General features: G+C 35.7%; 1 protein-coding gene across 3 annotated transcripts in view; it reads right to left on the bottom strand.

Moving 5' to 3' along the window:
* Nucleotides 1-16,750, bottom strand: part of LOC125659632 (proline-, glutamic acid- and leucine-rich protein 1-like) — a 31,172-nt gene continuing 14,422 nt past the window's right edge. Inside the window, exons 8-19 of one of the 3 annotated variants that reach the window (XR_008798670.1) lie at nucleotides 15,774-15,873; nucleotides 13,156-13,243; nucleotides 11,687-11,778; nucleotides 9,915-10,022; nucleotides 8,839-8,977; nucleotides 6,778-6,916; nucleotides 5,643-5,698; nucleotides 3,757-3,963; nucleotides 3,158-3,419; nucleotides 1,432-1,970; nucleotides 93-549; nucleotides 1-50 (exon numbers count right to left, since the gene is read on the bottom strand). Coding sequence is in view for 2 of the 3 variants with exons in the window: in XM_048891367.2 (XP_048747324.2) it covers nucleotides 496-549; nucleotides 1,432-1,970; nucleotides 3,158-3,419; nucleotides 3,757-3,963; nucleotides 5,643-5,698; nucleotides 6,778-6,916; nucleotides 8,839-8,977; nucleotides 9,915-10,022; nucleotides 11,687-11,778; nucleotides 13,156-13,243; nucleotides 15,774-15,873 (1,784 nt within the window). In the remaining variant the exon portion in view is untranslated. Of the gene's footprint in view, nucleotides 550-1,431; nucleotides 1,971-3,157; nucleotides 3,420-3,756; nucleotides 3,964-5,642; nucleotides 5,699-6,777; nucleotides 6,917-8,838; nucleotides 8,978-9,914; nucleotides 10,023-11,686; nucleotides 11,779-13,155; nucleotides 13,244-15,773; nucleotides 15,874-16,750 lie in introns of all 3 variants that reach the window. The other 2 variants (XM_048891367.2, XM_048891368.2) reach the window with 2 other exon arrangements.

Raw genomic sequence — 16,750 nt, 5'->3', positions numbered from 1 at the left:
ATGACTGATGTAGCTTTTTATTATTTTCTTACTTTGTTACATATCTCTACCTAAACAAGAGATGTTTGTAAGTCCTTGTTACATATCTCTACCTAAACAAGAGATGTTTGTAAGTCCTATTTACCCCCTTCCCCCTAAATCACAGTATACAGCACTATACACAGAAGAATTATATCTGCTTGGTGAAAGTATTGAGTCTGTGAGGTAGTCTTCTCCAGTTATCCATTGCAACAAATAAAACCTGTTTGGCCTGGTAGTGACCTTGACCTTGGACATACTGACCTACCAAGCAGTAGGCATCATGTGCACATTAATGTGTATCAGCTCGCCACACATCAAGTCTGAGGAATAAAGTGTTCTCCAGGTATCGTCACACAATAAATCCTGCCTTAATAACATGTGCAAAGCAATATGCCCATCCTTCTATGAAGGGAAGGGGGGGGGGGGGGGGGGGGGGACAATATAATAACAGACATTGAAATGGCTCCAGGTGAGTTACTCGGGGTCCACATCCGTGAATGTCATCAACATGTCCTCCAGCTCATCACTCTGTAAAATGAGAATATTTCCTGTTAGATCTTTAATAAGCAAGAAACGGGCTTCAAAGGCTACATTTACCACTCAAAATGACATTAGGATGCAACAAAATAAAGCTATCATTAAGTACATACATGTATGGTGAATTTCTACCTATTTCTCAAGATCTGCCCTTTATTTAAGAAATAGCTATTTTATGTATTTCAGGTACACACAGATCAATATTGACAAAACCATTGGAGCGTGAACAACGTCCCATTCCTGAAGGCAACAAAAGTTCCCCATGGTGCACATCACACAACATATCAGAGGCCTAAAATGCTCATCTTAAGAAATTCATAGTTAGTATACAGGTTTATATGAGCAACTTGGCCTTTGTTACAATTACTATCCTTTCCTCTGAAAACTCTTGCACCCTCACTGCTGACACCGGGGACAATACTTATTGTATTACATAGGGTGCATACTGGTCTGATATCATCATAGCCTTGTAGTTCTTGGGGGGGGGGGGGGGGGGGGGGGCATTTAAAAATTATAATCATGCAAAAACTTGTGCTTCATCCAAGTCATAAAAGTCAATATTTGAACTAAGTTGTACATGTATATAAACTATGTAGGCATTTCTGACACAGTGCTTCTTAAAAATTTTGAAAGACTAAAACCTATTTTTCCCATGCCCTAAATATTTTCCCAGGGACCGACACTTTGCCCCTTCATTTGAATAGTCTTAAATCCCTTTACTAGGATATGCTTTGAGGCTCTGAAAGCATTTAACCAAGTGATTCTGAAGATGTCAAAAATGTGAAAATTAACAGACAATGACAAAAACCTAAAAGACAGACAAACCATGATCAGAGAAGTTTATCAAGATCTTAGTAAAATTGGTCCCTGTACCTGAGAGCTGATGTTGTCTGTGGCTTTGGTAGCTGAGATACGATTTCCTTCTGTACTACTGCTGTTGTCTGTGGCTTTGGTAGCTGAGATACGATTTCCTTCTGTACTACTGCTGACACCGAGAACGGAGCTGTGTTCTTCCCCTGGCTGACACCCATCATGTCTCCCATCATCATTGGGCGGGCTGTTTATACATTCTGCTGATGGCTGTGAATGTCGCAAGTCTTCATCAATCTCTTGAACACTTCCAGTGTCAGTCTTAGAGGATACAGATTCTGCCCTGATAATTCCCTGCTTCTTAGATACCCCCCTACACTGACTAGGTGACTCCTGGAAAGATTCAATGATCTCTACACAAGGTGAACTGTTTGGGTCACTGTCGATGACCTCTACACAAGGTGAACTGTTTGGGTCACTGTCGATGACCTCTACAAAAGGTGAACCTCTGTGTTGTTCGCTTTCCCGTCCTTTACCCTCTACTTCCTGTTCTGTCTCCATGGAATCACTGTCATCTGTATGCACGATGCCATCATTCAAATCTAGCAAAGAGCAAGATTGTATCATATTTCATTTGTAATACCTGTGTTAACTTATAGATTTTATACACATTTCTTAAACCATCACTCAACATTCATTAAAAGCTTAGTAAGAATTGCAGTAGCTGTCTTTTGTTCACTAGAGGGCCTTAATTTCACCATGACTATGCACAATTTGTCTCCAAACATACCTCGCATAGCTTATTTATTTTGGACTAATACCCACACAGGAAAATTTCTGGTACAAGCAGATTAATTTTGATCTTCACTGACAATTAACTAATTTTAAATCACCAGATCAAGGTGAACAGAACCTACTTTGTGTATCATTTGCAGCAATCATACAGGCTGGGTTGGAAATAAACATGTTAGTCATCTATTTTGTTTAATTTCCAAGAGTGAAACAATAGGCCTTGAACACTAAATTATATGGTTCATGGTATGAAGAAGAAAGATCGAAGAAAGATCTAATGAAAATTGAGATAAAATGTCTCTAAATGCAAGTACTCAGTAAACCAGTCATTCCTCTAAAATGGCCGGGGTTTTTTCAGCCTGAGAGCTGGCCATTTTAAAGAAGTTTCACTGTACATACAATTAAAAAGAAAATAACGATGTCCAATGCCAGTTGAAAGATGCGAGCTAAATTTGCTGGTAAAGAAAAGATTCTTTGGGACTTCAATGTTACATTTCATATTAAGTTAATTTACAGCAGTGACGCCTGGTGGTCTACATTTAGTAAAACTCTAAACAATTTGAATTTTGTAGTAGAAATTAGAAAATGATCCATTGAAAACCAAAATCACAATGTTTTTAGATGTACGATTTGTATGAAATATATTTCTGGCTCAGTGGTCAAAGGAAAAAAAATTTTGTAAACAATTTCCACCCCCATTTCCACAATTTCTTAATCCCTGACTGGAAGGGGGCATGCCTGTTTATTTGAATGAACTTCCTTTCCTTTGTGCTAAAATTGGATAAAATTGGTTCAGTAGTACTTGAAATTTACTGACTGACAATAAACAGACAGATCCAATGTCCATCAATGTTGACAAAAATTTACAGAGATTTTAATCTGCTGTCCACTGATGTTGACAATGCAGCCATGGGTATCAAAATAGCTCTTCAGGAACTTATTTGCAGAGAGCTAAAATTCTTTGGACTTCAGAATCTGAAAACAAGACACTGCTTACCCTCGTGATGGTTGTTAGGTGAGGGTATATGGGTTTGGTTGTCCAGCAGCTGGTCATTAGGGTGTGGTGTTGATATGTGAGTTTGGTTGTCTAGCAACTGGTTGGTACAGATATTGTCAGTTGGAGCTATTGCCTGTTCTCTACCATGCACTGACAGAGTTGTCTTCTCCTGCACGACATACCTCGGGGCAGACATGCAAGGAGCGCGAGGATGAACCAGTATTTCACACATTCTTTGTGCTTCAATACAAAATGAGGAAACCTGGAAAACATTGAAAGAATGTAATGTTTATCTGAAGTACAACATACAACAAGAGTTCAATGGGCCAAACACTCATCGGAGTTATCTTGCTTCCTAGAAATGAAAGTTTGGTACACAAATAGTGGTTCATTAATAAGCCAAGACATTGTTGGAAAGAGGGATAGAAGAACAAAGAAAGAGAACAAAGAAAGAGGGAGAGAAGAACAAAGAAAGAGGGATAGAAGAACAAAGAAAAAGATAGACTTTAAGAACAGATAGAGACAGAGGGACAAAGGTATACCAGTATCCTTAACAAATCATTCTAAGGATTTCAAATCACTACCTATGATTGACATACTTGTAAATTGTCATCTAGCTCTGCCAATTTGAATATGGTAACGGCACACTGTACAGGGACTAAGGCCTCCTTGTGAGGGGTCATCACACACGCCTGTAGAACTCGGAGAAGCTGGAGTCTACAGCGCCAGTCGCTGTACGGAAACGGCACATCACATCGGCTTCTGTAAACCTGCATGGTTGTTGTGATGATGAAGTCACAGACTTTCTGCAATGAAGTCACAAAATCACACACAACTTAAGTCATATATGCTATAACTGCTGCACAACCCATTAAACTGATCCAAATACATTCTCAATGATTAAAAAAGTAGACTGCAATTGAAATCTTATCATGAGGAATTGTAATGAACCTAGCCTGGAGGTTATAAAACCTTTTTGAGCATGTTTTCATACTCAAACTTGAACTCTGTGCTCTAAATCGTACTCATACTCAAAAATAAAGTTATAAAACTTTTGTAAAATCATTCTCATACTCAAATGGAGTATCGTCGGAGGCCCTAAATTCGTTACAGTCCTAGAGTCGTGTCCCTTTTGTTTTCCTCGCGTATCTCGCGAGATTTTATCCGAGGTTGCGCAATCAGTGAGAAAAATTTTACTATGATATGTGACGTCACATCTTACTACACAACAGCCGACAATGCGATCAAAACAGGTAATATTTTCTTTTCTTTTTTTTTAATTCAAATATTTGCTAAGATTACTTAATCCCAAATAAAGACACAGATGGAAATGGTTAAATACACTTCTAAACCCAAAATTTAAGAATATAACATCAGTTGTCTCCTTTGTTGACATCCAGCGAATGAAAGTCATGTGATCTGATTGGAATGTTTAAGGCCAAACAAAGATAATTTTTCGTTATGAAGAGTGAAGTTCCTTATAGCATTTTTAAAATGTTTTGTGTTATTATTAGGTTAATCCTGTGTCCAAAAAGAAAAAAATATAGACTGTATTATCCCACAGCTTTGACAAACGCCTACAAAATGGTAAAGGAACACAAAATGTCGGTTAAAAAAGCATCGAGAATGTTTCATGTGCCTGATACAACTCTCAGGGATAGAGTTCTACAGAAGGTAGATCCAGAAACTGCAGTTTTTGGAAAAAGTCCTGTGCTGGAGTGCTTTGAAGAAGCAAATCTTGTTAAAATTGTTATCCAATGTTATTATATTTGTTAACTGAATTTGTTATATCGTGCAATTCCCCATTTATTCATTGTTGCATTATTTTTCATTATAAACGAATCTTTAGACTGCTTTGGCCTTACAGTTTTGTTTATATCTGACGTCACGACTCTGGGACCAGTTTTTCAAAATGGCGTCTCCGCTCAATTATTTATTTATTAAATGAAAAAATAATGAAAATAATGTAAAGTCCTACGAAGAAATAGAAGTCCTTTAGGTATGTTATAATAAATTTAGTGTAACAAGTTTAAACAAGCGATTAATGCGGCAAACATCCTTAGGGTAACAACTCATGGACCTCCGAGGATACATTCTCAAGATTTTTCAAGTATGTTTTGAAGCTTGCTCAGAGTTGTACTCAAAACAAACATAGCAGAGTTTGAGTACGGTAAAAGTTTTATAACCTCCAGGCCAGATGTAATAGTATGTAGGCACATTTATCTTTGAAATAATTCCCCTTGAAATAAACAGATATTTGTTGCTACAGTAAATTTAATTCCTACACAGAATTCAAAAGCACCTGGAAGGAACTTGATAATTCATTCCAGATTAAAACTGTGGATTTAAAAGAATGCAACATTCTTTAAAATTCTCAGTTTTAATCTACTACACCAGTGTGAATTCATGTAGAGATGATTTAACAGTGATGAATGTAAGCTACCTAGCATTACATGTTTTTCTTGACGACCGAAAACACGCCTACCTGAAATGTTTTGCTCTTCATTTTGACACCAGATACCATTATCCACCAGTAGAGTGCTGCAGTCAACCAAACATAAATATTAGTCACATGTACACAAATAAATATTCAGACAAGATGGAGGTGTGTTTATATTCGAAAATAAGTATATCTTTTCAGTTTTGTCTGCCGTTTGCTACAATATGGCTGAAATTATTACCTTGGTGTATGATCATACAATAGAACAATCGATTATACTGCTTAAGCCCTTCAGACCTACACACATCATATGTTTAGAGGTCAACAACCTGCAATGTCTACATATAAAATCACAAAGCCCTGCTTCAAAACTGTGAAAGGAGTCAGATGGGCATGTCATGTACTCTCTACCTATAAAGATTTCCCCCAAAGTGCCTCAGTTCTACAACGGGTGATTTCTATATATAAAAATTTCCCCCTAAGTGCCTCAGTTCTACAATGTGTGATTTCTACATATATACATGTCTTTTCACTCACCTTGTAAATTACATTCAGTATATGGACTAGTCTTTTCACTCACCTTGTAAATTACATTCAGTATATGGACTAGTCTTCACTCATCTTGTAAATTACATTCAGTATATGGACTAGTCTTCACTCACCTTGTAAATTACATTCAGTATATGGACTAGTCTATTCCCTCACCTTGTAGAGCACATTCAGTATATGGACTGTAGTCTTTTCACTCACCTTGTAAATTACATTCAGTATATGGACTGTAGTCTTTTCCCTCACCTTGTAAATTACATTCAGTATATGGACTGTAGTCTTCCCTCACCTTGTAAATTACATTCAGTATATGGACTAGTCTTCACTCACCTTGTAAATTACATTCAGTATATGGACTAGTCTATTCCCTCACCTTGTAGAGCACATTCAGTATATGGACTGTAGTCTTTTCACTCACCTTGTAAATTACATTCAGTATATGGACTAGTCTATTCCCTCACCTTGTAGAGCACATTCAGTATATGGACTGTAGTCTTTTCCCTCACCTTGTAAATTACATTCAGTATATGGACTGTAGTCTTCCCTCACCTTGTAAATTACATTCAGTATATGGACTAGTCTTCACTCACCTTGTAAATTACATTCAGTATATGGACTAGTCTTCACTCACCTTGTAGAGCACATTCAGTAATGGTACTGGATTCTCTGTTGAGCAGCTCTGCACATTTAGCCAAGTCACTAGTGTCATTAACTATTCTCTTTTTCTTGGCAGGTGATGGTTCTGTCACATTCAGTGCATGGAGTGAATTCTGAGACAAAATTTGCATAATTTTTTTTTTAAAAACTTAAGGTAGTGATTGCATGACATCACGTGGTTTATTCATGTAGTATCTAAAAAGAGACCAATTTCGTTTCTGATTCCGGAATACATCACGCATTTGAGCATCAGTAATGACAGACTATGTAAAGAAAGACTTGTCAGATATATCTAGACACAGGGTAAAGTGAAAATATGTTTAGAAATATGCAAGTAAAAATAAAATACAAATGAAAATCACTAACATTTTTATTATCTTATAAATAATAGTCCTAAGTCTCCATGCAACACCCTCCCCCGTTAATTTTCAGTCTTACAATACGTAAATCTAATTCTCAAACCCCTAGTTCTATCAAAATCATGATATATAGTGTCATAAATTTCATAACATGTATACAGTGTTAGTGCACATAATCTAAAATGCTGGATATATAGGGCTAATATCCAAGGGAAATCGTAGACTGAGAAAACACAGGTTACGTAAACACGTCATTTTGAGCAAAAAATATTCAATTATTCATAGCACGTACTTGATGTTAATACCTTTTTCTCAATTATACATAGTTCAGTTAATTCTTATAAATTAAATATCAAAAATAACAGTTTTGTTGTTGTTGAAAATCACTTGGTTTGAAAAGGGAAAAAACATCACAGGTAATATGTCACAATGCGGTTTACATCGGCTGCATTATACTTCCCGCGTTTTTAACATACATTTAGAAAGCATGAATATACATGTAATTTCAAACAGAAAGTAATAAATACATCTCCTAAGCAACAGAACGATCATTCTATGTGGAAAAAATTCAATAATAAACATCTAAACATTTTTATAGTTTTAAAATGAGTTAAAACAAATACATGTAAGATGCATATTTATCTATATTATCACCCGCAGAATTTATAAAAGGGGGGTGTAACTATATTGCTCATAGTGCCAAAGTAAACCTGAAAACCAATATTGATACTTTCAGGAAACATTCTTACTAACATATATAAGAACATATGTAAAAATAAAATGAATTCATTGGTCATTTATTTCTCAGGGGGTGAACATATGTATGCTGTGAAAAATAATTGCTCATCAGCAGCCGTGCTTCTACTTCATATGAAAGTAAATGGACATCTTGATGCAAATTATATATTAATTAAAGCTTTAGCTTCAATTTGAGATAAAATTTGAATCACTTACTCTTTTTGTATCAATTTTAAACACCATCTGAAACACCTGTACCATTTATTACCTAAAGTCGACAAGAGGGGTACTATGACAACCAAAGCATCACAATTCCAGTGAAAACCATGATACTTTCATAATGAGTTACAAATACTGTCAACAACAAAATAAGTAAAAAATCAACAACAAAAATTCCTAGATTCATTAATTTTCAGTGACCCATGCAATCACTAACTTAATACACATAATCAGAATACAGTTTCAGTTGCGTATGTTCTATGCAATTTGACTTCTTCCAATTGAATGTGCCAACAGTTCTGTATGTGACTGAGAAGTGTGTCAACAGTTCTGTATGTGATTGTCAACAGTTCTGTGTGTGATTGTCAACAGTTCTGCATGTGATTGTCAACAGTTCTGAATGTGATTGTCAACAGTTCTGTATGTGACTGTCAACAGTTCTGTGTGTGATTGTCAAGAGTTCTCTGTGTGATTGTCAACAATTCTGTATGTGACTGTCAACAGTTCTGTGTGTGCTCATCAACAGTTCTGCATGTGATTGTCAACAGTTCTGTATGTGATTGTCAACAGTTCTGTATGTGATTGTCAACAGTTCTGTATGTGCTTGTCAACAGTTCTGTGTGTGATTGTCAACAGTTCTATATGTGACTGTCAACAGTTCTGTATGTGACTATCAACAGTTCTGTATGTGACTGAGAATTGTCCTGTAAGTAACTTGCCTTCAGAGTGTTTTCTAGTGGTTTACAATCAGTCAGTACTTCCTGAACTAAGCTGTCTTCTTCCCTCAGAGTTTCCAGAAAACATCTAGTGGATTTCATCATGGCTTCTATGGCTCTGTACACTGCCTCTCTCAGCATTCTGTTTAATGGAAACAGAATTCATTGAAATATAACCATAGACAAAACAGATGTCAGACAGGAAACATGTGAATCACTCTGTAGTAAACAAGAGATATGTGAAACACAGTAGCAAACAAGAGATATGTGAATCACTGTAGCAAACAAGAGATATGTGAAACACTCTGCAGTAAACAAGAGATATGTGAAACACTCTGCAGTAAACAAGAAATATGTGAAACACTGCACCAAACAAGAGATATGTGAAACACTGCAGTAAAACGAGATATGTGAAACACTGCAGTAAACAAGAGATATGTGAAACACTGAAGTAAACAAGAGATATGTGAAACACTGCAGTAGACAAGAGATATGTGAAACACTCTGCAACAAACAAGAGATACTGTAAATTCCTAAATATACGCCAGGAATTTATTTTCACATAATTTCTCGAGAAACATAACTCGCGAAAAAACATTTCTCGCTTTTATTTTTATATTGCTAAAATATATGCAAAAACACTTGATCAACCAAGCACTCACAAATTTATTTTCTTGCAATTTGACGTCCACGAGTCATTTCGCGATAATATATAGTCGCGTAATATAAGAAATCTACAGTATGTGAAACACTCTGTAATTTAACAGGAGACACCAGCCTCTAACAGATAGTCTCAGGAGACCCCAGCCTCTTACAGAAAGTCTCAGGAGACCCCAGCCTCTTACAGAGTCTCATGCTTGCTTACTTAGGATAGATATTAACCATTCTAAAACAATGTATCCCAGATTATCTTCAGAGAATAAAAAATTGCTACAGATGTACCGTCTACAAATGTACTAGCTTGTATATGTGTAGTTTCCTTTAGTGTGGAGTGTACTCTTCAGTATTTGGAGGAAGAAAACTGCAATGTTGCACAAAAATGATTTCGTTTAGTTGTATAAGGAAAGTGTGTTTATTACCTGTTAGGTTTAGTGCAAGTGAATGGAGAATCTGAGTGGCTCAATGTCAGCTCTCTGACTAATACAGTCATCACTTTCTGGCTGTGTGGCAACATCAGTTTTCTGGAACTGAAAAAGTGACACAACAAACTTCCTTTTCATTTGCAGCACATTTTGCACTTATATTATTTGTAAAGAGAAAATTGGAGTTATCTCCCTCTATTAATATAAACAAAATATATATACAACATACAGAAGATGTTGCCTGTGGAGCCCATAAAAAATATCAACCAATCAAATCTTTTTTTCCCTACGTACCTCTGCTGAGTAAATATATCATAGGACAACATGTGACATTAGTCATTTGACTCATTTCTGGACTACAGGCAACAATCAAACCTTGATTTACATCTTAATGACGCATTTACATTTCCAATGTTTTTACCTGTGATATCTTTACTGAATGTGCTGCAGGTGTCAACAATGCATGTATGAATTTTGACAAATTAGTATATGACTTTTTTGTACATATATTTTGATGGCTGGGAATTCCAATAAAAATCAAAGTAGAATGTAGATATAAGATATAAATTTCGTTTTGAAAATACATCAGGCTGTGGCACTTCACGCTGTACTTCATGAAGCATGTAAGCACTTAATGAAAACTTCAAAGTATGCCGGTCTGAAGCGTTGCAGTTCATAACCTGATGCATTTTCAACAAGAGCTCCACAAGGCTCCATATCCCCTCGCAATGAGTGTCTACAAGAGTTTTCTACAAAGTTCCATAATGACCTTGACCTTTCGATCCCAAAACTCAAGAGGTTTCTCCCTTTCTTTAGTACAAAGCTACCTGTGAAATCTCAATCGAGCAAAAAATGTGGCCTGTATAGAGTGTATACAAGCTCAATGTTACAAACACACTCACCCACATAATTATGAACCGTTCCAAAAAATTAATTGTGATGGGATAAAAAAGAAACTGATTTCTTAAACAAAGATTAACACGTGTCAATCTCATTTTCACCAGTGCATGTGGCTCATACTTTCTGAATACAGATAAGCATTGAAAATACAGATTTTCATGAGAGTGGCAAGAAATGCATCTGTGTGGGATGTCATAAATCATATACATGTTTCACCACTGAAACCATTAGTTTTATATACCTTCATTATCTAACAACACATTCATGTGAACACTTTTGTCACTTAATATAGATTAAAATTTACAGCCAAAATAGGGAACAAATCACTGTCTGTACATGTAAAATAGGCAAAAAATCAGACTGTCTGTAAAATAGGCAACAAATCAGTCTGTCTGTAAAATAGGCAACAAATCAGACTGTCTGTAAAATAGGCAACAAATCAGACTGTCTATAAAATAGGCAACAAATCAGTCGATCTGTCTGTAAAATAGGCAACAAATCAGACTGTCTGTAAAATAGGCAACAAATCAGTCTGTCTGTAAAATATAGGCAACAAATCAGACTGTCTGTAAAATAGGCAACAAATCAGACTGTCTGTAAAATAGGCAACAAATCAGTCGATCTGTCTGTAAAATAGGCAACAAATCAGACTGTCTGTAAAATAGGCAACAAATCAGTCTGTCTGTAAAATAGGCAACAAATCAGTCTAGTCTGTCTGTAAAATAGGCAACAAATCAGTCTGTCTGTAAAATATAGGCAACAAATCAGACTGTCTGTAAAATAGGCAACAAATCAGTCTGTCCGTAAAGCCCCATCCAACAGGAGTTTGTAAAGTTTTACATCAGCTTAAGTAAACAAGTTCTTCTCACCTCTCAAACAAAACCTCGATAATGTTGACTGCATCTCTGTGAAACAGTATAAGATAGTCCGATAATAAGCTGTCCTCAAAACTCCGGGACTTCTGAAAATATTTTTTTTAACAAATTCACTTAGTACTAAAGACTCAATTTTCATCCAACACCCAAAAATATCTGTGATCAGAGTTGTGCTGCCTGTCAATCAAGCCAAGTGTGTTCAGTATGAATGACCTGTTGTGGGTCCCTGCTTTTTTTTGGCACACTTTTGAGAAATCTTATTAATAAGTTATCAAGTCATAAAAAGTATATTGTGATACACATCATATTTCTCGTTTGTATCATGATACATATTGTATCATGAGGTAGACTGCAATACTCTGACCTAATAAAACAACTATGGAATCTACAGAGTGTAGGTATAGTTTAATACATTCTTTTCACATACAGAAAACTGGGTGTCGCAGTTCTTGTTTTTATATCAAGGTGAGTTCAAGGTCACACTCCTTTCATATTAAAGGACTATGAAATGCCATCAAAGCAGACATAAATTGTACATATGTATTTGTGATTTATTACAAATTTTATCTTAATTTGCTGCATTACTGTGTGTTTGCAAAGCTTGACTAATAAATACAGGCAAATTCTATAAGATCTACGGTAGCCCGAATTTCCTCTGCTAATTTTGGATATTTTGCACTTCTACTGTTTAGATGTTTTGAAAGTTTACAATTATCGAAACTTCTCTTCAATCAAGGATATTGTGCCAATTTCAGCTGAAATTGGTCAAGATGTAAATTGTGTACTTGGAAAATTAATGTCAAGTAGACATTTTTATCTGATAAATGTTGATCAGAAAAGTCCACTTAAGTTTGGATATAAGGCAAACATTTTTTTTTTTAAAAATCAACAGATGGACAGACAGACACTCAGATGGACAAAGATAGACTGACAGACAGATGGATGGAGAGACAAACTGACAAAAAGACAGATGGAAGGACAGACAAACAGACAAGAAACTTATAATCTGATTTCACAGACTTCAAAACAAAACATTTTCAAAATAGAATATGAGCATAAATAATTTGTTTAAAAATTATCCAGAGAATGAGTACATGTATATCTGAATAATTAATCCGTGATTCGTAAACATTGATCAGCTGGTCTGAATGATAGTCAACAAAGTAGTACACGCCCAATATCTACCAGAGGGTGCTACACAAGCTTTTTTATCACCTCTGTGATTGTCCCTAAAGTAGTAGTATAGAATGCTTAGGAATCAGAGTCAAATATAGTTCACAAAATATCAAAGTAGGTTTTAAAGCGCACCTATATTTATTAATTGGAATACAAAAACAATAATGATATGATAGTTTTTTATCCTCTTCTTTTATGTGAAGATAAAGGAACAAGCATGGCAAAATTCTAGTCATTCTACAAATCACAGGTGAAAGTGAAGTATGTATAGTGCTGAAGTTACTCACCAATTTAGCAACATCCACAAAGAGAACTTTATCAACAAACTCCAGGATCTTCTCGACCGGAATTCTGACCATAGCAGGAAAAGACTTTCTACGAATGAATAAAGTCACGTATTATATACAACACAATTTACAGAAATCATCAACACTATATCTAAAACATATAGCACATAGTTCCACCATTTCTATACTCTGTTTTTGGGAGCCACCTGGTAAATCTGGGAGATGTAAAATATCATGTGTATGTTTGATTTTAGAAATTATCAGTCAGAAAGCCATTAGTTTTTCACACTGGTCCTCTGCTATATCTCAGTACTCATCACATGTACATTCTCAAGAAATTAAATATTGTACTAGAATGCATTATGTTATAGGGTTATTTCTATGACATTAATACACATGTATTTACAACTTTACACTAAAATTCTAATCTTTTTAAAGGCCATAGGAACAGTATGAATATTCTTTGTAAATAAGCAGAACTGTGCTCAAGAATATGAAATTGAACTGTTCTACAAAAACATGAATGCCTCCAAATACATAAGAAAATTGAGTTCAAGGTTGCAGGTTCACAAGGAATGTGCCACACTCATCGTTCTTGATTTTGAGTACTGATGACATCATAGAGACCCAGCAATACAACACACTGCATCAGATCATACCGTGTACTGTGTACTTCATATCTAGTATTTACCTGAAACTAATATGATCGTACGGTTCCAAATTAATTGTATTTTTGGCCTTAAGAGGTTCCTATATCAGTGTCTAAAAAACAAATCATGCAACTCTATTGTGGTACTTAACATGGCAATGAGGTACCTAACATCCAATGAGGAATTTAATATCCAATGAGGTGTCCAATATTCAATGAGGTACCTATAGTTACATCTAATGAGGTGTCTAACATGGCAATGAGGTGTCTAATATCCCACAAGATTCTAAAATCTAACTAAGTTACATAACATCTAATAACATCCGATGAGGTACATAATATCTAATGAGGTACCTACAATAACAGGGTTCGAAATTAACTCATGTCCGTAAGTCCGAGACTAGTAAAAAACGAGTCGGACTAGTGAACTCTCTATAGCACTAGTCCGTACGGACTAGTGAAAATCCGGAAATCAATCTTCAATGTGGTAAAGATTTTTAGGAAGATTTGTCTGAGTCTCTTAGATGTTTGAACTTATGGTTGATTACCTGCATGGTCAAGTGTTTGCATGACTATGACATCCTGATCTTCCAAACACATGGAGTGCGTTCGAGACCGCCGTTCTTCGAACGTGTACAAATTGTCAAATTCCTGCCGATTCCGAACGCCGAGTACACATCACGAGAACGTGTTCTAGGTGTAAGAATTGCAAGTAGTGTGGTCTGAGAACATGCACGTTTGTGCGCACATGTTCTCGTCATTCGCGACTCTAACACAGTAGTTCATAACACTATAGCTCATGACTTGGTCAATCGAGTGAATTTTATCGACTTTATTGATAAAATTTCGAACTCCTGTGACTCTAAAATCTGAGCACCAAAAGAACAGGAACATCAATCTCGAACGCACTTATAGACGTTTATAAAAGGATTAACTCGGAGGTTAATATTGTATGCTTCTGAAGATTTTGAATGCGAAATAAAATATGGTGGTCTCTTTTTCTTCTGTAGGTGTCAGAAATTGAATTGTTTGCAACTGTGATGTGTTTGGTTTGATTAAAATGAAGATCATTTTATGATATACTGGACGGACTAGTGAAATGCTTTGCGGACTAGTGAACATCAACAGTGACTAGTCCATACAGACTAGTGCTTGAAAAAGTTAATTTCGAACCCTGAATAACATCCGATGAGGTACATAATACCTAATGGGGTACCTACAATAACATCCGATGAGGTACATAATACCTAATGGGGTACCTACAATAACATCCGATGAGGTGCATAATATCTAATGGGGTACCTACAATAACATCTGATGAGGTACATAATATCTAATGGGGTACCTACAATAACATCCGATGAGGTACATAATACCTAATGGGGTACCTACATAACATCCGATGAGGTACATAATACCTAATGGGGTACCTACAATAACATCCGATGAGGTACATAATATCTAATGGGGTACCTACAATAACATCCGATGAGGTACATAATACCTAATGGGGTACCTACAATAACATCCGATGAGGTACATAATACCTAATGAGGTACCTACAATAACATTCGATGAGGTACATAATATCTAATGGGGTACCTACAATAACATCCGATGAGGTACATAATACCTAATGGGGTACCTACAATAACATCTGATGTGGTACATAATATCTGATGAGGTACCTAATATCTAATGAAGTACCTACAATAACATCCAATGAGGTACATAATACTTAATGAGGTATGTAATATCCAGGTACATAACATATAAATGTCACAGGAATGTACTTCAGGCCCCTATACGTTATAACACACATCCACAAAACTTTATGGGAAAATACAGTGATTCTGTTCTAGTTTATCTGTTAGTATTGGGGGGGGGGTTCAAAATGAGTAGAAAACCTTAGTGTCTGAGACTGCATGGCTCATACCGGGAATATGCTTCTTTGAATAAATTTGCTGACCTGAGCATCTTGTTTAGGCACTGCATGAGATTAGTGAAGAGTGTCACTAGGTCAGACTCCCGGCAGGATTCCGTGATCTCCGTGTCAGCCATTGATAAACCTAATCCATAACAACAGTCACATTGATAAACCTTATCCATAACAACAGTCACATTACTTACATCAGCAGTCACATCGATAAACCTAATCCATAACAACAGTCACATTGATAAACCTAATCCATAACAACAGTCACATTACTTACATCAGCAGTCACATTGATAAACCTAATCCATAACAACAGTCACATTGATAAACCTAATCCATAACAACAGTCACATTGATAAACCTAATCCATAACAACAGTCACATTGATAAACCTAATCCATAACAGTCACATTACTTACATCAGCAGTCACATTGATAAACCTAATCCATAACAACAGTCACATTGATAAACCTAATCCATAACAACAGTCACATTGATAAACCTAATCCATAACAACAGTCACATTGATAAATCTAATCCATAACAACAGTCACATTGATAAACCTAATCCATAACAACAGTCACATTGATAAACCTAATCCATAACAACAGTCACATTGATAAACCTATTCCATAACAACAGTCACATTGATAAACCTTATCCATAACAACAGTCACATTGATAAACCTAATCCATAACAACAGTCACATTGATAAACCTAATCCATAACAACAGTCACATTGATAAACCTAATCCATAACAACAGTCACATTGATAAACCTTATCCATAACAACAGTCACATTACTTACATCTGCAGTCACATTGATAAACCTAATCCATAACAACAGTCACATTGATAAACCTTATCCATAACAACAGTCACATTGATAAACCTAATCCATAACAACAGTCACATTGATAAACCTAATCCATAACAACAGTCACATTGATAAACCTAATCCATAACAACAGTCACATTGATAAACCTTATCCATAACAACAGTCAC

The sequence above is a fragment of the Ostrea edulis genome, chromosome 9, assembly GCF_947568905.1.
Source record: "Ostrea edulis chromosome 9, xbOstEdul1.1, whole genome shotgun sequence".
Lineage (NCBI taxonomy): Eukaryota > Metazoa > Mollusca > Bivalvia > Ostreida > Ostreidae > Ostrea > Ostrea edulis.
Note: the sequence above shows the minus strand (reverse complement) of the source record. Positions and strands in the feature narration are given on the sequence as shown.